The 24,712-nt window shown below is 32.9% G+C and overlaps 1 protein-coding gene across 2 annotated transcripts in view; it reads left to right on the top strand.

Annotated features, from left to right (window-relative positions):
• The window catches only part of LOC129751492 (uncharacterized), a 656,753-nt gene that overhangs the window by 608,579 nt on the left and 23,462 nt on the right, over positions 1 to 24,712 (top strand). For both annotated transcript variants that reach the window (XM_055747028.1, XM_055747029.1), the window contains exons 8-9: positions 17,423 to 17,715; positions 24,546 to 24,630. In XM_055747028.1, the coding sequence (XP_055603003.1) occupies positions 17,423 to 17,715; positions 24,546 to 24,630 (378 nt within the window). The remainder of the gene's footprint in view (positions 1 to 17,422; positions 17,716 to 24,545; positions 24,631 to 24,712) is intronic.

Raw genomic sequence — 24,712 nt, 5'->3', positions numbered from 1 at the left:
CTACACTAATGATGCAATCAGGCTCTAGAGAGGGCTGATGGAGTGAGTGTTCGTGTTTAAGAAGATGCGCTCGGGATGAGTTCATTATTTGTACTTACTCTGGGTTTGAGTCACGGGACTTCAAGTGATTCTGAGGTAACACAAACAAAATTGGTTAAAAAATCAAACAATTAGTCAAACTTATTCCTTCGAATTCAAACGATTTGTTGTCTTATTTCATCGTATGTTTTTTCACTACTTAAAGCAAGACAGCTTAAGCGTATTTCAAATGGTGTTCTAAGTATTCGATATAATATCTAAGTATTTTCGGTATATCTTTCATTACATCCTTACATTCCGTCTCACCTCTGTTGTCAATAGAAACTTTTATTTACCGACTTTTGTTTTTTTCCTGACAATATTTTATTTTGTCAAATAACCTTCATCTCAATTTTACATTCCATTGTTTGTACAGGTTTTTCCAACCTAAATTTTTTTACATATTTTCTGCATAACCTAAGCCAATTCGTTTTTTTTTCACCGGAAATCCAGATGAAAACAAGCAATCAGCAACAGCAGTCTTAAAAATCTGCGCTTCCTAAACCAATCCCGTCTTTTTCCACTGGAAGGACAAATCAAAACAAACAATCATCAGCAACAGTCTTAAAAATCTGCGCTATCTAAGCCAAGTCCGTCTTTTTACACCGGAAGAAAAAATCAAAACAAACATCAGCAGCAACAGTCTTAAAAATCTGCGCTTCCTAAGCCAAATCCGTCGTTTTCCACCGGAAGACCAAATCATTAAAAACAATCAGCAGCAACCGTCTTAAAAATCTGTGCAAACCAAATCAAAACAAAAGTCAACAGAAACCGCCTTAAAAATCAATGCTTTCCGGACCAATCCGTCTTTTTCCACCGGTAGACCAGATGAAAACAAACAATCAGCTGCAGCAGCCTTAAAAGTCTGCGCTTCCTAAGCCAATTCTATCTTTTTTCACTGGAAGGCCTAATCAAAACAAACAATCAGCAGCAATAGCCTTAAAAATCTGCGCAATCTAAGCCAAGTCCGTCTTTTTCCACCGGAAGAAAAAATCAAAACAAACAGCAGCTGCAGCAGCCTTAAACATCTGCGCTTCCTAACCCAAATCCGTCGTTTTCCACTGGAAGATCAAATCATTAAAAATAATCAGCAGCAACCGTCTTAAAATTTCGTGCGAAACAAATCAAAACAAAAGTCAACAGAATCTACCTTAAAAATCAGTGCTTTCAGGACCAATCCGTCTTTTTCCACTGAAAAACCCGATAAAAACAAACAATCAGCTGCAGCAGCCTTAAAAGTCTGCGCTTCCTAAGCCAATTCCGTCTTCTTTTACTGGAAGGACAAATCAAAACAAACAATCAGCAGCAACAGCTTTGAAAATCTGCGTAACTAAACCAAGTCCGTCTTTTCCCTCCGGAAGACCAAATCAAAAACAAAAGTCAACAGAAACTGCCTTAAAATTTGCACTCCCAGAGCCAATTCGTATCTTCCTCCGAAAGGCCAGATAAAAACAAACAATCATCTGCAGCAGCATTAAAAATCAGCGCTTCCTAAGTCAATCCTTCTTTTTCCAATGGAAGGCCAAATCAAAACAAACAATTGGCAGCAACAGTCTTGAAAATCTGCACTTCCTAAGCCAATTCCGTCTTTTTCCACTGGAAGCCCAATGACCAGCCTTAAAAACCTTAAAACCAGCCTTAAAAATCCGCGCTTCCAGAGCCAATCGGTCTTTTTCCACCGGGAGGTCAGATAAAAACATACAATCAGCTGCAGCAGCCTTAAAAATCTACGCTTCCTAAGCCAATTCGGTTTTTTTTCCACCGGAAGGTCAGATGAAAACCAAAAATTAGCTGCAGCAGCCTTAATTAATTGCTTTTCATCTTTTTATAAGTAGTTAAATTACAAAATAAGTACTTGAGTTCACCTTTTTCACCTTGATGTTTGATAACGGCTCATACGTAGCTCTCGGTTTCTGATGAAGACACACGCAGGTCACACCTTTTTTCGGGCGAAAAGTTGTTTACTTTGGAGGCAACATCGCACAAGCAAAATGACCGTGTTTATAAGGAATGTTTTCCTGATATGCTAGCAATTAAAAAAGCATTCAAACGATATCGAAATACGTTAATAGTGGTGTATTGAGGAAGAATATCGACGAAAGGGAAATTACCATCGCTATTAATTGACAGGTGTCTTAAAATTAGTAAGGAATACTACTTTCAGTACATTTTCAAAGGCCATTTGCATCATTGCGCTTCTTATCAAAAATAGTTTTTGCTTTCAGCAGCATTCAGCACCATTGCATAAAGCATTGATCGTTCAGAATACGTGAAAAAAGGATCATCATTTAACCTCAGCATCCTTTGTTTTCATTGGATTTGAACTCACTAGGCTTCAGAATTTGGGTATACATGTTAGAGAAGTTGGATGACGTCGGGCATTTGAAGATGGTCACATTTAACAACGTATGGTGAAGATTTGGGACGAAATGCCGAACTAAGTCGTGTGTGTGGCTTGCCCAAACTCCAAAAGCATCTACGTACCGTTATCAAATACCAAGACGAAAAATTTGAACTGAATTACTTAGTTTGTAATTTTACTACGTATAGATGATATTGAAATTCTTCTAGAGAGAAATTGAAACTGGTATGAGTTATATGGAATAAACAAAGTGTATCACTTTCACGTTGCCACTCTGTACTCACCATCGTTGAAATGTCTGCTTATCATAACTTCCGAGTCAAAAGCAAATCGTGCAAACAATCGAACTGCTAGCCATCTGGTTCCGTCGAGTTCCAACTGGAAGAACTTCATCTCGTCATTTTGGGTCTTCATAATCGCTTGCCCTTTTTTCCTGTCGGAGTAGACCTCTTCCATTTCAGTAGAGAAAATGTTAACATAAAAATTCTTGTAGATATGTTCAAAAGTAGAGGCGTTTTTTTGACATCTTCATGAAGAAACAGGTGCTCAGAATAAAGCGAAATTTTGTGTTCTAGTTTTTTTTTACCCAAATATGGTTTGTATAATAGTTTGAAGAGCCTTCGACTTCGGGGAGGAACGACTCCTATAGAAAATGAATTTAAACTTCACACAAAACTCATTCAATGTTCATGTGATATTCATGAAATATTTAACACCTGGAAGTTTTAACATGAAAAGATGATTTTTGCAATGAAAAATGTTTCCTGCAAGGAGTTTAGCAAACAAGTAAGATTTTGAATAACATCTTTTTATTTGTCGAATGATGTAGCATTATAATTAAGTTCGGGTAACAATTTTGTTTTGTGTGTGTATTTCGACCATCTGAGTCAAAAAGCTACCAAAGAATGAGTGTTTATAATTAAGGGTGTATCTGTCAAATGCACACGTGGGAAAGCAAAACAAACCACAATCAACAAATCAAAATAACAATAACCAATCCCACGTTGGGCACCAATGAAACAACTTGAGCATCACTGATTCATTGCTCAAAAAGCTAATACTCAAAACCCAAATCTTGTAGCAATTTTACATTTTACTCACACGACATTCTTAAAACTTAGGCTAGCTTATCATTATTTCTACTCACGAGCCCGTTTTGTCATACCATTAGGTACAAAAAACGCACAACAATCATATCACAGATTGGACGGCACAGGTGTATCACAGCTTTCTTTCCTCATATCACAGTCTTGTCGGGTAAACTGGCAACCCTGTCTGGCTGCACTGCTTCGACGGGCGTACCGCTACTGCTTGGAGCACGTGGACAACTTTCAGTTCGATCCGGATGGCTCTCACCACGTCCGCACCGTATTTTCGCAAAAATGGGACTCGCTAAACCAAAATGGCGAAAATCCGTGTCCTGTAACATGGTTACTATTTGCTTCTCCAATACAAACAATATTTTCACAGAGTAAAGATAGTTTAATAGGACATTTTGTAAATATTATTGTTAGTTATTTAATTCGTCAATGTTATTGTAAATAAAAGAAAATATAATAAAAAGATTCATCACATGTACCGTCCAAATGAAACGAACCATTATCATGTTGATCCGATGCAAGCTTTCATTCAAGCTTTTATGCAACTTCTCCATACAACATCCGTTTTCCATGACTATGGTGATAGGGTGCCACCGCTCGAGATAACTCTCAGAGATCCGGGAAGGATCCGGGATGAAAGGGAAAGATGACTTGTTTGGGGAGACACAAGAGATTGCCCAATGTCATGCCGAGAGCATGGCTGGTGTACCCGAACTAAGGTTCGAAAGTTCGATGACCGCATTCGTGGGTCATCGGATTTCCCCTCAAAAAGGTCAAAGGATTTTCCATACTTGCGACCCAACTGAGGATCTACGGAACGGATCTTGATCACTTTGATCCAGACCGTGGTTTAGGCCGTAGCGAGGTTCTTTTTTTATTTGTATCGCGAAGTCGAAAAAGTAAGAAAACACGTGAAGTGTCTTTGATGTTGAGATGTTAATTGTTCTTGTTCCGTTTCCCTTTTAGCTAGATTAGAAAAGCTAGGTAGTGTTGTGCGTGTGTCAAAATCTATGTGCGTCGACCTTCAACAAAAAAAAGGTAATAATTCTAACGAATTCTGTGTGTGCACTGTGTGTGAGTTAATGTTTGCCGTACGAATCTTCCGTACTATTCTCCTTATATAGGAAAGCAACACCGCAACGCTTTTAGCGATCCCTACGGAACCTCGCATTTCCAGCCACGGGAGGCTTCGAAGTTTGCCCGACGTAGCACGTTGGAAGGGAAACGCACGCCACCAAGCGTTCTCCACCAGCCCGTAGCAAGCCACATCCTACCGGGCCGACGGTATCCATCATCACCCCACCGTAGCCGGAAGCGTCGCAGAAAGTTCGGACATCATCTAAGGAAGATCCCTTACCTGCTTCAACGACCAGTCCAACCGTCTATTTTTGGACAGCGAGTAAGCCAGCTCTGCTTTATCGGCATCGAGCAAAACGGTACCGTAAGTACGGCTATGACAAATTAAATGCGCATTTGATTATATGAATATTTTGGGCCCATGATTAAAAACTAATAACCACACACAGTTTGGAAACTTTTACCCCGATACAGTTTCCCATTTGAGAAGCTCCGCCAATTGAGCTCATTCTCAAATCGAAAAACCGCACAACTAGGGAAAGCACAATAAAAGGAACAATCAATTAGGTAGAATTATGTAATCTAAAAATAGATACCAATCTCCAACACATGTATACCAATAGAAACCCCCTACCAATGTAAACTAAAAATAAAAAGGCATGCTGTAAATAGTTTTTCGTTCATCTAAAAATAAATGCACTTAATTATTTCGTCCGCAATTTAATGTTAATTTAATTTGTGCATAGCTTTCCCCGAACAGTTGCGTCTTTTCTGAGAAGGTATTTCACGTGTCCGGTCCGCTTAGTTTGTAGAGTTTACTTTTTTGTTCTTAATTTATTTTACTCCGGGTGAACTGCTCGGGAAAACAGTTCCCTCGCTTACGCCTCTATCGCGGGAAGGAAAAACTTGGGAAAGTAAGTTCCACCCATGACGAGAAGCGCAAGTGAGTACCTTTTGAGCGGATAGGATAACGGTTTGCGTCCCAGCTATTCTTTGGGCACGACGGTGCAATTGCTGGTACATTTCCCTAGCATCATCATCCTCCTTTACCTTTCGTATCCCTTTTCGGATCTTGTTTGGACAACCCGCCCTGAGGTCGGGGGTCTAGCCGGGCAATCTACCTCGACGAGTGGTCCTCATATGAGGTGGCGCGTAAACCACTTGTTTCATTGAAAGCGGAAGTAATCATTGGAGAAGCTTGATGCGCACGCGCGAAATCGCACGTGTTACAGTCCCGAAAAGCAATCGACTTATGAGCAACGGCTCAGCTCCCAAAAACGACCCCAATGGGGCCGTTGTGCACTGCTAGGTCTAATAGCAACCGGTCACTGTGAGGTCGTCTGGGTACGACTCCTTTGCCTTGTCTAACGGCTGCGAAGCTCCCTTCTTTTCCCTTTTGTCCTTCGGCACCGAAGTATTTCGCAGTCAACTAATGTTCGTTGTCTGATCCCGATTACTGCTTCCACCTTCGTTCGGATGAAGCTATTTGTGATGGCTTGTATTGATTTCTTTCGCCTTCTTCTTCAGTCGTTTTCTATAAACCCAGCGCTGTCTTCGATCTTAGGGCTGTCCCAACGGTAGATGCAAAACACGGTTTTCGACCACGCTAAAACATTTCGGCTGGCACCGGTGGCGTAAATTGCTGTTTTAGCACAGTTATCGATTTCAAAATTCCCAATAGTTATACGCCTTTGTTCCAAATTCATGCAAATTTGGAACAGGATTTAAAAATATACGACAGACCGATTTAGTTCACGGTGAGAAAATTTTAGCCAACAATGATTTCTTTCACACATGTTTGGGTAACATTGGGTGTGATAATAGTTTCTTTTTGAGATATTATTTGAATGTTTTTTTTCGCTTCAACCAGCCTATACGTAACATAAATTGAGGAAAGATGTTTATAAAAACCATATCAAGTATAAATAATAGATGTCACATTATTCTCGATTTAATAAAATTAAATAAATAGCTTTTCATTTGGGCTCGACGAATTAGTGAATCCAGTCAGCGTTTTAAAATTTGAAAAAAAATAAAATAAACGAAAAGAAAATTTTAATACTTTTTCGATGAGGTAAAATAAATGTTATGTTTATTGTTTGTTCTATAATTTGTGTTTTATTTGAGATATTGAGAGATTTTTAGTTTCGTATGGATTGCTCGGAGTTTTCGTCAATATCAGCATATTTTTCTGCATCCATACATAAATTTACAAATAATGAAACAAGTTTTTGTCAAACAAAAATGTCGACAAATCAAAGGAAAATTTCCTTTGACTTTGGGATAAACATTTCTCGTTTCCTTTATCAATGTCAGCAATAACTTGAAAAAAATATTGATTTTTCATTTCATTTAACAAAACCTTATTCCATTGATTCAAAGCAATTTGATTGAATTAATTGAAGAATTATTTCAATTGACCTTTTTTCCTCGTTGTGTAGTCATTTTTGCTTTTAAATTAATGAATTCCTGGTAGAATAGTTGAAATCATTGTTCTGTCAAAAAGAATATTCGTAGAATTAATTTTAAGACAATTAACCGTGAAACTCAAAACTCATGCAATTTTTCTAATAAAATGGGTTTTTTCTTCTCAATTATTGAGTGTCTGCAATGAAAGTGTGTTTCCGTTTTAAATTTGCTCCTACACCGGTGGGGAGTGGGTGTTTTAGCCGATTCTAAAATTTCAAATTGTGCTAAAACTGGTATACTTAAAACCAATATTTACGCCTGAACCGTTGCAGGTGCTCTTAGTTTTCGCTTAATTCTATTTTCGTTGCCGCTGGGGCACACTCGACGAGCACTTGTCTTGCGCTCCCTGTTTGTTGAAGAAATGCCTGATTTCAACGTATCCGATTTACCTCACCTTAGGGTATGCGCGATTTAGAAATCTCCTCGTTTGTCCTGGTTGCGGCCTGGGATGCGAACAAATAGCGCTATTTCAGACACATACTATTTCCACAGCGACGCCGAGCCGAACGATGAATTTGTCTTCTTTGGTTGTAATTATTTTGATTTCCCACGTGTGCATTTGACAGATACACTCTTAGTTATGAACACTCATTCTTTGATAAGTTTTTGACTCAAATGATCGGACTACACGCACAAAATAAAATAGTTACTCGAACTTAATTATAATGCTACAATGACTCCGTCCACTTTCGATACGGGGTGTCTGAAAAATTATCGGTGTAAAAAACAGAACAACACTTACAAATTTCCAGTGATTTAAATCAAAATTTGACACAGGCAATTTTTAACGTGACAGGATAGTTTGTTGTACTGACACCTCATTTTTAGAACGGGGCTTCCATACAAATTCAATATAAAAACTGATGAAATGTTGTTTTCACAAAACAAAATTAATTATAAGGCTGAATTCTTTGCGATTTTCGTCAATTTTTGTGAACAACCACTATGATGAAAATAAATCGCGCATAACGAAGAAAGAGTGAAATGGTGTTTTCCGCCATTTCAAATAGAATGACCCCCTTTTCTGGTTCTTCTAATCTGTAAAGTGACATTTGGAACAAAGCAGTGCAAAACTAAACACAAACTTCATCAGATTTATACCTTGATGTGGACTTTTGGAGTGGTTTTAACTGGAATTTCTTACATTTTTAAGGAAAATGTGTCTGAGGTCAACTCAGTTGAAAGACAATTTTGAAGGCAGAATTTTTAAAGCCTCAGAAATGCCGAACTTTTCAAAAAGTTACAGAACAGCTTCCACATGTGTTTAACGATGCCTTCAAACTGACTCAAATGTGCGCAAGATTTTGCCCTTCTCTTTCTATCTATTTCTCTGTATCTGTCATCGTGATATCATTTCCCTTCTAATGGCTATTTCATGACACCGCTCCAGCTGCCTGACAGCGACAGCGATGACATTGATAATGGACCCATATGGACTACTGTCGTTCGCCATTGACCTTCCGCGGGTTTTTTTTTCTCTCGTCAAAAGTTAAGTTCACCGTTTGTTCAAGAACTTCTAACTGGCTTTCAGGACAATAAAATTTTCCTCATCTCCACTAGCTGTTGATGGTAAAAGAGGATCATCTCCGGAAGGGTCAAAACTAAATCATCTATGTGTCGTTCCCTTCTTGTTTTGTTACAATCGCAGCGCGGTTCCCTTTATCTCCCGGTAGCGATCTCTCGAAGGGTCCATAAAATGTAGTCACACGTGACCCAGTGTGGTATCACTTCCTCCCCCGAACAACTTACCCAGAACCTACTTAATGGCCCCTGTTCGGATTATTATGAAATTTGTTCCCGGGATTGTCCTCCGAACCGACGAACAAACTTATCGGCATGTTTTCATCTGGACACATTGTCACATCCCCAGGAACCCTAGCAGCTAGACTCCCTAGGAATGTAGAGAGACGGACTTAGAGAATGGATTTTTTTCCTACTTACTCTAGTCTCTGCTTAGACTTTTAGAGGGATATTGTTTCGACATTCCACCACGTGGGATCCAAATTAATTGCTTTCTCTGGGACTGCCCTTTTCGTTAGTTCAGCCTTCAGATTTCCCCCAAAGACAAAAGCGCATCTTTCAGCGAGTTGCATTTATTTTTATGACAGTTTTTAGAAAAAGAGGAACCCGTTAGACGATCTCGGGGGCTATTCTCGGTCACCAGAACTTGGGCCACCGTTGTATCGGTCCATGATTTAGAACCGTTGATGATATCTTGGTTGTCCAAGTCGTTTAGATTAGGGCACTGGGGATCGATACAATTGAGGCACCGGGAAATAAGCATGTGATTTTGAACTTTCGTCGAATAACTGGACTATTGGCAACTAAGTTGCTGGAGTCTTGCTAATTCTTCCGGGTTGGTTTTATCGGTGCCTGATGGAAAATTGACATTAAATAAATAAATAATATCAACAATAAGTTTCAAAGATTGAATAAATTGATTTTCAGAAAATTTCAGTCAAGAAAATTGTTTTATTTCTTCATCCGACGTTTAGGCATTTATTATGCTTTTTCAAGGAGTTTAAATTTCTCGTTTTAAAAGTTTTTTGAATCTGCTAAATTGTCTAAACGGGAAATGTAAGTTCATCTGGTAGAGATAGATATAACACTTTGAACAGTTTTGAAAAGTGAAAACGGATATAAAAAAGTGTTTTGTTAATCATTTTTATATCCGTTCTCACTATTCAAAACTTTTCAAAATGTTATATACATCTCAACCAGATGTTATATCCATCTCAACCAAACAACTGAACTTGAATTTCTCGATAAGACAGTTAAGCAGATTCAAAATATTTTTGGACAATTAAAACGACAAATTTCATCCCCTTGAAAAAGGCTTAATAAATGCCGAAACGTAGAATGAACAAAAATAAAAATGGTTTTAATATTTTCTCTTGACTGAAATCGCCAAAGATCAATTCATTCATTATCCAACCAGTCGATAGATTTTTACTGTTTTCAAAGATTTTCAAGGTTTCTTTAAATTAACATTCACTTGTGAATTTTAAAAGAGTATTTTTTTAAACTTTTTGCACTAGTTAGGCTTGTAAATTTATAAGAAGTGACAAAAACAAGAAATATGACGAAAATGGCACAAAAAAAACAAAAATGAAAAAAATCACATGACACATCACATCAAATCCAATGACAAAAATGACAAAAATGACAAAAATGACAAAAATGACAAAAATGACAAAAATGACAAAAATGACAAAAATGACAAAAATGACAAAAATGACAAAAATGACAAAAAAGACAAAAATGACAAAAATGACAAAAATGACAAAAATGACAAAAATGACAAAAATGACAAAAATGACAAAAATGACAAAAATGACAAAAATGACAAAAATGACAAAAATGACAAAAATGACAAAAATGACAAAAATGACAAAAATGACAAAAATGACAGAAATGACAGAAATGACAAAAATGACAAAAATGACAAAAATGACAAAAATGACAAAAATGACAAAAATGACAAAAATGACAAAAATGACAAAAATGACAAAAATGACAAAAATGACAAAAATGACAAAAATGACAAAAATGACAAAAATGACAAAAATGACAAAAATGACAAAAATGACAAAAATGACAAAAATGACAAAAATGACAAAAATGACAAAAATGACAAAAATGACAAAAATGACAAAAATGACAAAAATGACAAAAATGACAAAAATGACAAAAATGACAAAAATGACAAAAATGACAAAAATGACAAAAATGACAAAAATGACAAAAATGACAAAAATGACAAAAATGACAAAAATGACAAAAATAACAAAAATGACAAAAATGACAAAAATGACAAAAATTAGAAAAATGACAAAAATGACAAAAATGACAAAAATGACAAAAATGACAAAAATGACAAAAATGACAAAAATGACAAAAATGACAAAAATGACAAAAATGACAAAAATGACAAAAATGACAAAAATGACAAAAATGACAAAAATGACAAAAATGACAAAAATGACAAAAATGACAAAAATGACAAAAATGACAAAAATGACAAAAATGACAAAAATGACAAAAATGACAAAAATGACAAAAATGACAAAAATGACAAAAATGACAAAAATGACAAAAATGACAAAAATGACAAAAATGACAAAAATGACAAAAATGACAAAAATGACAAAAATGACAAAAATGACAAACATGACAAAAATGACAAAAATGACAAAAATGACAAAAATGACAAAAATGACAAAAATGACAAAAATGACAAAAATGACAAAAATGACAAAAATGACAAAAATGACAAAAATGACAAAAATGACAAAAATGACAAAAATGACAAAAATGACAAAAATGACAAAAATGACAAAAATGACAAAAATGACAAAAATGACAAAAATGACAAAAATGACAAAAATGACAAAAATGAAAAAAATGACAAAAATGACAAAAATGCCAAAAATGACAAAAATGACAAAAATGACAAAAATGACAAAAATGACAAAAATGACAAAAATGACAAAAATGACAAAAATGACAAAAATGACAAAAATGACAAAAATGACAAAAATGACAAAAATGACAAAAATGACAAAAATGACAAAAATGACAAAAATGACAAAAATGACAAAAATGACAAAAATGACAAAAATGACAAAAATGACAAAAATGACAAAAATGACAAAAATGACAAAAATGACAAAAATGACAAAAATGACAAAAATGACAAAATTGACAAATATGACGGGAGGTGTCTCTCCCGTCATAAAAATGACACACAAATGGCACACAAAATTGATACAAAATTGATACAAAAATGATACAAAAATAATACAAAAATGACACAGAAAAAGACACAAAAAATGGCACAAAAATAACACAAAAATGTCTCAAAAAATCAAAAAAAAAAATCACAAAAAAAGACACCAAAATGACACAAAAATGTCAAAAACATGGTACAAAAATGGCACAAAAATTACACAAAAAGGACACTAAAATAATATGAAAAGGGCTTAAAAGTGAAACAAAAATGACAAAAATTACAAAAAATGACACAAAAATGATATGAAATGAAATGCCTCAAAAATGTCACAAAAATGACACAAAAATGCTTTTTTCAATTTTTTTCGTTGATAACCCTTTTCTAGCATTTGGTCTCGCAATAATTCACAATTTTGTTTGAATGAAGTTTTGAAAATCTTCAAAAAGGACTTCAAAAGCATCGCATTTATCTAGACTGGACATTTTCAAGTTCAATGCCCCTAGTTAAGATGATGGATAGATGTATCATGATTCAAATCATTTCCAAAGACGAATAGAATACTAATCAGGTTGACAAATTTCGCTTCTGGAAGCTGGAAGAAAAATCCATAAAACATGTCGCACAGCTTCCACACGAGTGAGACAAATAAAAATGTTAATCAGAGGCCGGAATGATGGCGGCTACCGGTTGTTGTCGGGACACATTTGGTCAAGAATCTCCCGAAATTCTTGCGAAAAGATCGGGATGACAAACAAAAAACTCGAGCCAACATGTGTTGAAATGTTAAGTGTTCGGGTTCATTGTGGTCATTTTTTTTGGGGGATCCATTTTGTATGCTCCTTCCATCTTTGATTGAATCTACTGGATCAAGAAGAAACGGAACCATTTCGGTCCCTTAATTGAATTGGAAACAATAAACCAACAATGCAGGACAAGAATGAATCTTTTTTTCGTTTTTTTTAGAAGGCATGTAGGCATTCCAGTGTCGCGCAATTTGTCAAGCGGTTAAATTATTTACGTTATTTGCTCGATGCTCGATGATATATGTACCTGATGGCTCAGAAAAGCAACCTAACGACCCAAGGTCCACCGTTTGGGTATTTATTTGAAATTGATGAGCTGCCGGTTTTTGTTTTTGCTCAACCTCCTCTTGTGTCTTGTCTTGTAATGTATTTTCTTTCGGTTTGAAACCGAGAATGTTGAAATGCGGTGCTAATTTGCAATTTTGATTGAAATTAACCCTTGCAGAGGATGATGATGATGATGATGATGCTACTGGCTGCTCGTTTTGCGCTGATGAGGCTGAAAGTGTACACGAAAACACACGCGATCCGTGATTTATTACAGCTCGAGACGGGTCTTGAGGCCGAATGGCCCGGTAATTAATTTGCAATTGAAAAATTTTGAATTGATGAACGTGAGGATTCTCAGAGCTGAATTTTCGGTTCTTCGAATTTGAGAATGTTACATTGTTAAAAGCATTAAAATTTACATAAATTCTTCTGTCTATTGACAGTTGCTTATCACTGTTCAGTGTCATATCTGAAGTAACTTTTTCAACACAGGAAAAATCCATTATTGAGGTTTTCTAAAGGAGCTGCCCATTTTACAATCTTCTTCAGGATAAAACCTCGGTATATGTAGATTAAGCGATTTCAAACTCATGCCATTTTATCAATACTTCTGCTAAAACTAGTTCAAAATCTCTGTATAGAAATGGAGAGTCATTGCTGTACATTGTGTAATTTTTGCGACATTGTTGTGTAATTTTTGCGTCATTTTTGTGCCATTTTTGTGCAATTTCTGTGCCATTTTAAGGCCTTTTATGTGTTATTTTTGTATCATTTTGGTGTCATTTTTGTGTCATTTTTGCCTTTTTTGTCATTTTTGTCATTTTTGTCATTTTTGTCATTTTTGTCATTTTTGTCATTTTTGTCATTTTTGTCATTTTTGTCATTTTTGTCATTTTTGTCATTTTTGTCATTTTTGTCATTTTTGTCATTTTTGTCATTTTTGTCATTTTTGTCATTTTTGTCATTTTTGTCATTTTTGTCATTTTTGTCATTTTTGTCATTTTTGTCATTTTTGTCATTTTTGTCATTTTTGTCATTTTTGTCATTTTTGTCATTTTTGTCATTTTTGTCATTTTTGTCATTTTTGTCATTTTTGTCATTTTTGTCATTTTTGTCATTTTTGTCATTTTTGTCATTTTTGTCATTTTTGTCATTTTTGTCATTTTTGTCATTTTTGTCATTTTTGTCATTTTTGTCATTTTTGTCATTTTTGTCATTTTTGTCATTTTTCTAATTTTTGTCATTTTTGTCATTTTTGTCATTTTTGTCATTTTTGTCATTTTTGTCATTTTTGTCATTTTTGTCATTTTTGTCATTTTTGTCATTTTTGTCATTTTTGTCATTTTTGTCATTTTTGTCATTTTTGTCATTTTTGTCATTTTTGTCATTTTTGTCATTTTTGTCATTTTTGTCATTTTTGTCATTTTTGTCATTTTTGTCATTTTTGTCATTTTTGTCATTTTTGTCATTTTTGTCATTTTTGTCATTTTTGTCATTTTTGTCATTTTTGTCATTTTTGTCATTTTTGTCATTTTTGTCATTTTTGTCATTTTTGTCATTTTTGTCATTTTTGTCATTTTTGTCATTTTTGTCATTTTTGTCATTTTTGTCATTTTTGTCATTTTTGTCATTTTTGTCATTTTTGTCATTTTTGTCATTTTTGTCATTTTTGTCATTTTTGTCATTTTTGTCATTTTTGTCATTTTTGTCATTTTTGTCATTTTTGTCATTTTTGTCATTTTTGTCATTTTTGTCATTTTTGTCATTTTTGTCATTTTTGTCATTTTTGTCATTTTTGTCATTTTTGTCATTTTTGTCATTTTTGTCATTTTTGTCATTTTTGTCATTTTTGTCATTTTTGTCATTTTTGTCATTTTTGTCATTTTTGTCATTTTTGTCATTTTTGTCATTTTTGTCATTTTTGTCATTTTTGTCATTTTTGTCATTTTTGTCATTTTTGTCATTTTTGTCATTTTTGTCATTTTTGTCATTTTTGTCATTTTTGTCATTTTTGTCATTTTTGTCATTTTTGTCATTTTTGTCATTTTTGTCATTTTTGTCATTTTTGTCATTTTTGTCATTTTTGTCATTTTTGTCATTTTTGTCATTTTTGTCATTTTTGTCATTTTTGTCATTTTTGTCATTTTTGTCATTTTTGTCATTTTTGTCATTTTTGTCATTTTTGTCATTTTTGTCATTTTTGTCATTTTTGTCATTTTTGTCATTTTTGTCATTTTTGTCATTTTTGTCATTTTTGTCATTTTTGTCATTTTTGTAATTTTTGTAATTTTTGTAATTTTTGTAATTTTTGTAATTTTTGTTATTTTTGTCATTTTTGTCATTTTTGTTATTTTTGTTATTTTTGTTATTTTTGTTATTTTTGTTATTTTTGTTATTTTTGTTATTTTTGTTATTTTTGTTATTTTTGTTATTTTTGTTATTTTTGTAATTTTTGTAATTTTTGTAATTTTTTTAATTTTTGTCATTTTTGTCATTTTTGTAAGTTTTGTCATTTTTGTGATTTTTGTAATTTTTGTAATTTTTGTCATTTTTGTAATTTTTGTAATTTTTGTCATTTTTGTCATTTTTGTCATTTTTGTCATTTTTGTCATTTTTGTCATTTTTGTAATTTTTGTAATTTTTGTAATTTTTGTCATTTTTGTCATTTTTGTCATTTTTGTCATTTTTGTCATTTTTGTCATTTTTGTCATTTTTGTCATTTTTGTCATTTTTGTCATTTTTGTCATTTTTGTCATTTTTGTCATTTTTGTCATTTTTGTCATTTTTGTCATTTTTGTCATTTTTGTCATTTTTGTCATTTTTGTCATTTTTGTCATTTTTGTCATTTTTGTCATTTTTGTCATTTTTGTCATTTTTGTCATTTTTGTCATTTTTGTCATTTTTGTCATTTTTGTCATTTTTGTCATTTTTGTCATTTTTGTCATTTTTGTCATTTTTGTCATTTTTGTCATTTTTGTCATTTTTGTCATTTTTGTCATTTTGTCATTTTTGTCATTTTTGTCATTTTTGTCATTTTTGTCATTTTTGTCATTTTTGTCATTTTTGTCATTTTTGTCATTTTTGTCATTTTTGTCATTTTTGTCATTTTTGTCATTTTTGTCATTTTTGTCATTTTTGTCATTTTTGTCATTTTTGTCATTTTTGTCATTTTTGTCATTTTTGTCATTTTTGTCATTTTTGTCATTTTTGTCATTTTTGTCATTTTTGTCATTTTTGTCATTTTTGTCATTTTTGTCATTTTTGTCATTTTTGTCATGTTTGTCATTTTTGTCATTTTTGTCATTTTTGTCATTTTTGTCATTTTTGTCATTTTTGTCATTTTTGTCATTTTTGTCATTTTTGTCATTTTTGTCATTTTTGTCATTTTTGTCATTTTTGTCATTTTTGTCATTTTTGTCATTTTTGTCATTTTTGTCATTTTTGTCATTTTTGTCATTTTTGTCATTTTTGTCATTTTTGTCATTTTTGTCATTTTTGTCATTTTTGTCATTTTTGTCATTTTTCTAATTTTTGTCATTTTTGTCATTTTTGTCATTTTTGTCATTTTTGTTATTTTTGTCATTTTTGTCATTTTTGTCATTTTTGTCATTTTTGTCATTTTTGTCATTTTTGTCATTTTGAATCGTTTCCATATAATTTTTGCTATTTTGTCATTTTTGGACTGGCGAACGGTTTTGAAGAATTACGATTTTTCGAAAAAGAAATCCAGCCCTTTTTTCGAGAACTTATCTCATGATCTTCAGATCAAATTCTACAAATCCAACCAGTTTCCTCTGTTTAATCTGGGTTAGTTCAACAAAGAATTGATCATTTGTTTGCTATTCTCAGAGCACTCCCTCCCACATACAAGATTATTTTCGTCACCGTTAAAGTTGTTTGGAACCTGTTTCTGGTGGACGGCAAAATAAAATCATTTGCCGGGTAATTTTTCTCCCGAGTATTTATTCGTTTGTTTGTTTACCTTTCTCTGTTGTACCAGCTCAAAAGTGACAGATGACATGAGCAGGTTAAATCGATGTCGCCTTTCTTCGGATTGGTTTTAAATGAACGGAGGGAAGTCCCATTCTTGGCGAAGTGTCACTTGAACCTGTTTTTGTTTGCTTGAATATAAGTATTGTCTCGAGAAGAACACGTTTCGAGAACAGTGCTAATTGGCGTTGAATTGAATGATTGGTTGAAATTTTCTGTAATCTAAATCTTTTTTTTTTGCATACACTTCAAATTGTTTCTCTGGAAGAATTTTTGAAAAGCTATAAATCCTATGAGTCACTTGGCAAAAAAACAACTGAAATGGAGTTAAACCTTTGAATTTCGAGACAATAAGCTCAAGTGGAAAATCCGACATTGATCCCCTACAATTTGAATTCCTCTTCAAAATACGATTAGAAATCATTGCCCTCTCAAGGGAAACAAAAATCGAAAAAAAAAATCAAACAACACTAACCATTTTTTTCTTTCCTTCATCTCTTCCTGCTCGTCTAATCCTTCAAATAACGACACGACACAACAGTTCATCGCCCGGTGGACATAAAGAATCGTCCGCGAATCCCGATCCCAGATGAGGACCCGTACAGTGTGGCCGGCAACGGAGGCGGAAGTTCGGGCAGCTCCGGATTTGGGGCCAGCGGCAGCGGCATGGTTGGATCTTCTCGGGACCATATGGGTGGCGTCCCCGTTGGCATGCAAGGACAACCGATGGGCGTAGGCGTCATGGGAGGTGTCGGAGGAGGGCAGCGGCGCAGCGAGAAGCCACCGAAACTGCCGCCGCGGGACAATCTGTACGCGTCACACGAGATCGTGAAGGTGAGTCGATCCTTAAGTTCGCTTTACTTTGGTGGCATGGAATTGGCGTGATGAAAAAAAAGGGTTCGTTGCTTGCTAACGCATTGAAGTCTTTTGATTTTTTGGAGCTATTTTTTGAATAACGTGTCGGTATTAAGCCTACTGGTTTTCTCATACCTGACTCATGTCTAAATTCAATGATTAATGATTTGCCAAGTCATTGATTTTTTTTATTTTCCCATAAGTACGGAAAATTTGTTGATCTTTTGTATTGCTGTTTGAAACTTCTTTCTTTTTCAACGTAGAAAGTTTTCCCTAATTTAACCCGCACCGAATTGAAACTAGACTATTTTTACAAGATCTTCGAAGTTTGATAACTATTTCGTGAAGTTGTTATTATTCCTTTATCTTTGATTCTCAATTTTTCCAATAATATGCAAAGAAATTTAAAAAATTCCTATAAAAAAAAAAGGTTCTCGCGAATTATAAAGCTTTTGCATTTAACTAAAATTAAGAACATTCTGAAAATGAACACACATATATTCGAATTAGGTCGTAGAGCGCCTTGTTCAAGCCTCGTTCAAGCACTAAAATGTCCCGAAAATCAAAAAAAAAATCAACTCAATTACCTTCGAATTTTTTGCTTAATTTATTGTTCTAGATAGAACACACTGGTATTCAGAATCCTTTATTATTTTTTTTTTTTCATTGCAAAGGAAAAGAGCTGTCATTCTATCTTTTTAATTGTGAATCCCTGTTCTCACAGCATGGCATTAAGTATTTAGAAATCTTCAAGAGCTTCCAGAGCAGGGAACCATTAAATTTTAATTTTGAATCTGTAAATCAGAAAATGGGTTCAAAGTCCGATTTATAAGTAACACACATTGATTCCAATTTAAAAAATTTGACTCTAAATATTGGTTCTCTATTTTGTACTTTAAAGTTCCCAAATATTCCGACCTTCATTTTGAAATCTGTATGTGAATTTCTATAGTGAAACAAAATTTTATTGAAAGAATTTTTGAAATTCTTGATCTAGTGAGCAATTTCCCCCCTTTTTCGGAGCTCTAATTTTGTTCCAAATTTACAGTTATCAGAAGCTCAAATACCTAGTCTGTAATTTAATTTCGTTTTTGATTTATTAATCGTAGTTTAACAGAAAATTTTGAAGTGATCGGAGAAACCAGAAAGTGTAATAAGATTTTCTAAGGAAAAATCTATAAAGTTGGAATACAAAGATTTTGCTGTGGCGATCAATTTTCAATTTGCAGACCATTTTGGTTTTCAATCGACAAAAAATGTCCTATTTGGCAGTTCGTAGATAGTAATATTATAAAAAATTAACTGTGAACTATATGATACCAACTTAATATTTTCACTTCTCGTCAAACGATCCTGGAGAATAATTTGAAGCATATTTTAAAAAAATAATTTCGCCTTTTTTTAAATGTCATCGACATTTTTTCATTTTTTTCTTGATCACCCGCTTTTGTACTTCTTGTCCATCCGCCATTGTTTTATAACTATATAAAAATTTCAACATGTTAGCAACAATATTTTTTTATCTTTATAATTTCCTCAATGATCTTTTAACTGAACGGGTTTTAGTTTTTTTTAAGTTAGACAATATCGATTACCTTTTTCAAATGAACAGAAACTTAGGTAATTGTAACTTTTATGGCTGATTTAAATTTTATTTTATTTTATTTTATTTTTGTGAAATTTTCAAATGATGAACTGAAACCATTCAAAACTGACCATTTAATAAGATATATTTTAACGTTGAAGATGGCTTTTTTGTAAAAGTTGTGATTTAAGTAAGGTTTAACAAGTTTTTTATCGGAAAGGATTCGACAAGCATTTAAATGAGGTGATACTAAAAATCTTCTTTCATAGAAAAATATTTTCAACAAATCAAAATTCATTTTTTTTTTACCTGTTTGGTTAAAGTTATCCATGCCATTTTCATTTTTAAGTTTTATTTTCAATTCAGCTATCAGTTTTATACTGTGAGGAGAATCAGCATACTTGACTTGATTCCTTAGCTATATCTCGAAACCGGAGTGTCTTTCAAAGGTCAAATGAAAAATGAACGGGAGTTAGCAACCTTATGAACCAACGGACCAATTTAAATTTTAAATCTTTTCACACTTATTAACATTTCGCAGAACTTTATCCATTATAATAACAGGATTCAACAAATTAAAAAATAGAACATCTAATTAAGAATTTTTGACGAAACAATTTTGAAAACGAAAAATCAAACGAATTCATGTGTAGTTTATTTGAAATATTTAAATTTTTATAACGTTTTTCAATGCAAGTAGGTCAATATCAGCCGAAATTTATGAATTTTATCACTAAATCGTAGTCATCATTTATTTTGAGAATAATTTAATTTATTCAATTTATTTGAACTACTTCGTTAAACTTCGATTTTCCATTCATAGACATTTTTAGCTTTTTATTTCTTCTCAGAAACAATTTTTTTCAAGATTCATAAAAACTTTTGACCCGTTTATCAATCCCATTCGAAAGTCTTCTGGAGCTATAGGGGAGAATAAGGATAATTGATCCCTGGGGATACTTGATTCCTTCGCTATATCTCGAAACAGGAATGCCTTATAAATATCAAATGTTCTAGAAAAATATGCCAAAAAGAACAAAACAACAATTATGTTATCTCAACAAATTTTCAAAATTTTATTTTTCGAGTTTTTGAACTTTGTTGGAAAATGTTTACAAAATGTGTTTTGAAGATCTTTTTCTATCACTTTGAAATTTTTCTTACATGAAAAATTATAATAAAAATATATGGGTTTAATTTAACCCTAGAGCCCAAAATGATACATTTTTCTCTAAATTGTTATTGATCATTGGTTATCATGAAATTACGAACATCTGTTCAATAACTTATCTTTATCCAATCTTTATCTAATTATCTTTTAAAAAGAATTAAAAATACTGTATTTATCTAAAAACAAGAAAATTGCGCAATGATTCTAGGGACAAAGACAAACTTTTAGAATTCTCTTTGTCTGACACTTATAAACTCTGAAATGTGTACTAAGGCTATGATCATTTAGTATCCGGGCACTCTATTTCGGTGATAGCTACGTTAGTAGAGCTCGGATATGCGGATTTAGCAGCGTTGTGTTGGTTATGAAAAGGGCTATCTTGCCTATTTTTGCCAGATTTTTAAGTTAATGTGTGTTTGAGATATTCACGATGCAAAAAGACATGGTAAAAAAAAAATTACACAAATTTGCGCCTTTTGCGCATTTTGCGCCTCGAAAATTCTTCATTGTCGACTTGAAAACTCATAAAATGTTGATTTTTTTCTGATTCTTTTTTGGACCGAATGGTTAAGAAGTATAAGGAGCCACTCTAGAATCCACAGGAAGTTCAAATCAAGCATAGGAATGGAACCCTTGATCTTAAATATGGTAAAAAGTCTATGGTTTTTGAGGATAACTGAATGCAGACCCTTAAATAATGCAATTAATCCATTTCCGTCAGTCAAAAAGTGTTGTCTGTCTAGCAGACACGAAGTGAATAACTAATAGTGAACAGTTCCTTAGATTGCAATATGTGTTACCGGTTTTTACGCAATGTGACAGATGTGTCCTGATGGACGAAGAAATTTATGTTAAAACCGGATTTAAGAGATCAAATTTTTCGAGATGCCTACTCATGAAAAGGTTCCAAAAAGATTCCAATTGCTTTTTCCAGGTGAGTTTGTGTAAAATATCATGATTTTGCAAATGTTTTGCTTCTGTGGTAAAAATAATAAATCAATACATGACTGAAAAAAGTGTGCAAAGATTTTTTAAGAAAAATGGTGATTTTAAGAAAAAGTAAGATTATTTCTAGAAATCATTGATTAATAATTTTTTTTTATATTTTTATATTAAATGTCATATTAACACCTTCATTTCCTCCATAGAAAGTTTTTCGATAAAATCAATAGTTTTTAAAATACATTCGTTTGTAACTGCCCGGATACTAAATGATCATAGCTTTAATATGGCAAGAAATAATCACCGGACCTTGGGATTTTACTAAATTTTTGCCTTGAGTCAGGCCACCATGCAGGATCAAGTCTCCTTTAGTAAAGGATCTCATGACATTCGTAATGTTAATGTTATTTTCAAATAAAATGATTCAATTTGTCGTTGTTTGGTATAAATTTTCGAAGAAATTTAAATAAATTGTATCACAAAAATACCGTTTTTGATTTTAGTAACAGATTTACAAACATTGTTTTTGTCAGGACCTCAGAATTATTCTCTCAGTGATTTTAATACTGAGTCATGTCGATAAGAAACCTAAACCTCTAACCATAAATGCTTACCAAAAATGAATTAAGTAATATTCGTTGATATTCAAGAAGAATGCATGGGTTCTTTTTTTAAACCAAAATTTAAGAGCAAATAAAACTGAATTTAAATAATGAAATTTTCTAAAAAATAATCACTATCACACACACTATCACTATCCACTGTACTCTAGGGTTACGTTTTTGGCAATATGTTAATAAAAGCTTGCAGGTTTGCCCGGTTTTACCCAAACTTACCTGGATATTTGAATCAAAATTTGGAAAAGGTCCGATCTGGCCCTATTGCCCGAATTTTATCGAAAAACCCCGAATTTTGCCTGCATTTATTCACTTTACTTGCAAAGTTAAACAATAAACATAAAATGAGTTTTTAATATTTTTATATTTGCACCAAAAACAAATTCCTCGAGGAAGTTTTATCAAATCATTCATAATCGGATTTTTCAAAAGCCCAAAATACGATTACAATCAGCTGATGTGTTTCGATAAAAAAGAAAATTGTCACGTGTTTCTTTTCTCGATTTTTTTTAAAATTATTTTTAGATTTTTATAAAATTTTCCCGGATTTGCCCAGTCCGGATTGGATAATTGAAATAATTGCCTAATAAAAAGGACTCAAAAATTGATTTATCTCAACCATCTAGTGCCCAACCCCGTCTTTGGATGGTGTATATTTTAATACCCAAAAAACCGATTTTTTTCGATAAATTAATGAAAATATGTTAATCTATCTATCCTTATTACTGAAAACTGTTTGACTTTCAGTTATCAAAAGTAACAGCTAAGAAAAGATTAAAACATGAGAAAACTGTAAATGGACCTATTCTTCGAAAAATTATCAATTTTCTAGCTTCAAAAATCTGGTCAATGTGTTTCTGGTCTAAAAAATAATTAGCAGTTAGGTCAAAAAGATACCACCATTTTTGATTGATTTTTTGAAAAAAAAATCCAAGTTAGGAAGGAGAGATGAAGCATAAACGACATCTAAAGGCGGGTTTGGGAAAGAACGACAACAATTTGAAAAATATCTTCAACATTTTCTTTTCATATGAGTTGAAACATCTCAGTTATTTGTGGATCAATTTTAACAAAAACTACATAAAACTATAGCTATGGATCAGTGTTAATATGTTTCAAAAAATTTGTTGAAATGTGTAAAAACTACAACCGAAAAAGTACTAAAAGTCAAGTTCCTTAACCCATGCGCTTATGAAATTTTTGAAAAAAAAATATGTCAAAAAATTCTCATCTAGGTATGAAGTTTTTCGAAGAACAAAAGTTGTTTGGAATCATAAAACTAAGCTTCTGTGAATTTTTTAACGAAAAAAAACAAACCCCCTAGAGTTTAAATAAGAAAATTACGCCATTAAGTATGCAATGATTTAAAATTCTTTTTGACACTTATAAACTGTTAAATGAAAACTATTAGTGCCAAAAATAAGTAGTCAATGACCTTTTTTATTTAGATTTTGCCTTATTTTTGCCAAGGATTAGGGCACCCTGATTGAAGGATCAACTTTAAAAATATCACAATATCCTTCGTCCCACGAAAATGCTTCTAGTTTATCTACGAGTCCATGAATCGTTTTAAAAGCATGTAAACTTGAAACTACACGCTGTCAAAACGGCAAAAGACGACGAGTGGCTTAATTTTTACAAAAAAAAACATAATGAAAGTAAAAAAAAATTGGGATCAAGTATTCCCATTCTTCCCATCATGTAAGAAACAGAAAATTATCAGCAAAACACTCAGTTTCACAGAAGAAACAGAAACGATGTTGAATTTCAGAACAAAATATTCAATTTTTCCATAAAAACCTAAAAGTTCAAATTTACTCATGTAAACGTTACTTAAAAATTCTGAAAAAAAAAATCATGGATGAGTTTTAAACAAAAACGAAACTTTTAAAACCCCAGAGTTTGAAAAATTCAAAATTGAACCGACTCAGTCTATTGTCATGAAAAATTGGCGACTTCAATCTCCAATCACAAATTTGATTCCTCGAAATGCTAAAAACAAGTTCTATTTTTGGGGCAATTCAATAGAGATCGTGGATAATGGATGAAGCGATCACCGTTCAAATTGCTCGCCTAAGTAAACATTATATGACGCAGTTTCAATTCCACAAACAGGTCATTTAGTCACAATAAATCGATTCAAGCGTTTGAGGAAGTTATGATTTAAGCTGGCTATTTAGTTTTTATCTGTCTCGGAAACTTTTTGTCAGTTCTATTCAGTCTGTCATCTTAAAAATGACCATTTTACAGAGCCCAAGTGTATTTTTACGATTCATCGTCGCCTTACAAACGAAGTATCTAAATAACAATGTCAAATCGCAAACCCAAAATTAATCGACCGGAACCAAACTTTTTCATTCGTTCAGCTCAGCAGAACAGCACAGCCATTTGATGCCGCCGCCAAATTAATTTCGACCAATCTCAAACAAATTAATTCAATTTTCCTCACTCGGTTTCCATTTTTTTTTTCACTCTTGCTTCTTTTTATTTACAGCCCGATTACGATGACATCGAGGACGACAACCGCGTCAAGCTGCCGCGAGGAAAATCGGACAAAGGCAAAGATAATAAGAAATATGGTAAGTGTTGATACTGCCGATGGTTGAGGTTCACGCCATTTTTTTCTCTTTATCCTTTTGTTTATTTGGGGTTTATTTCTGT

This window comes from Uranotaenia lowii, chromosome 3 (assembly GCF_029784155.1).
Source record: "Uranotaenia lowii strain MFRU-FL chromosome 3, ASM2978415v1, whole genome shotgun sequence".
Taxonomy (NCBI): Eukaryota; Metazoa; Arthropoda; class Insecta; order Diptera; family Culicidae; genus Uranotaenia; species Uranotaenia lowii.
The sequence above is the reverse complement of the archived record's forward strand: the minus strand, read 5'-3'. Positions and strand labels throughout refer to the sequence as shown.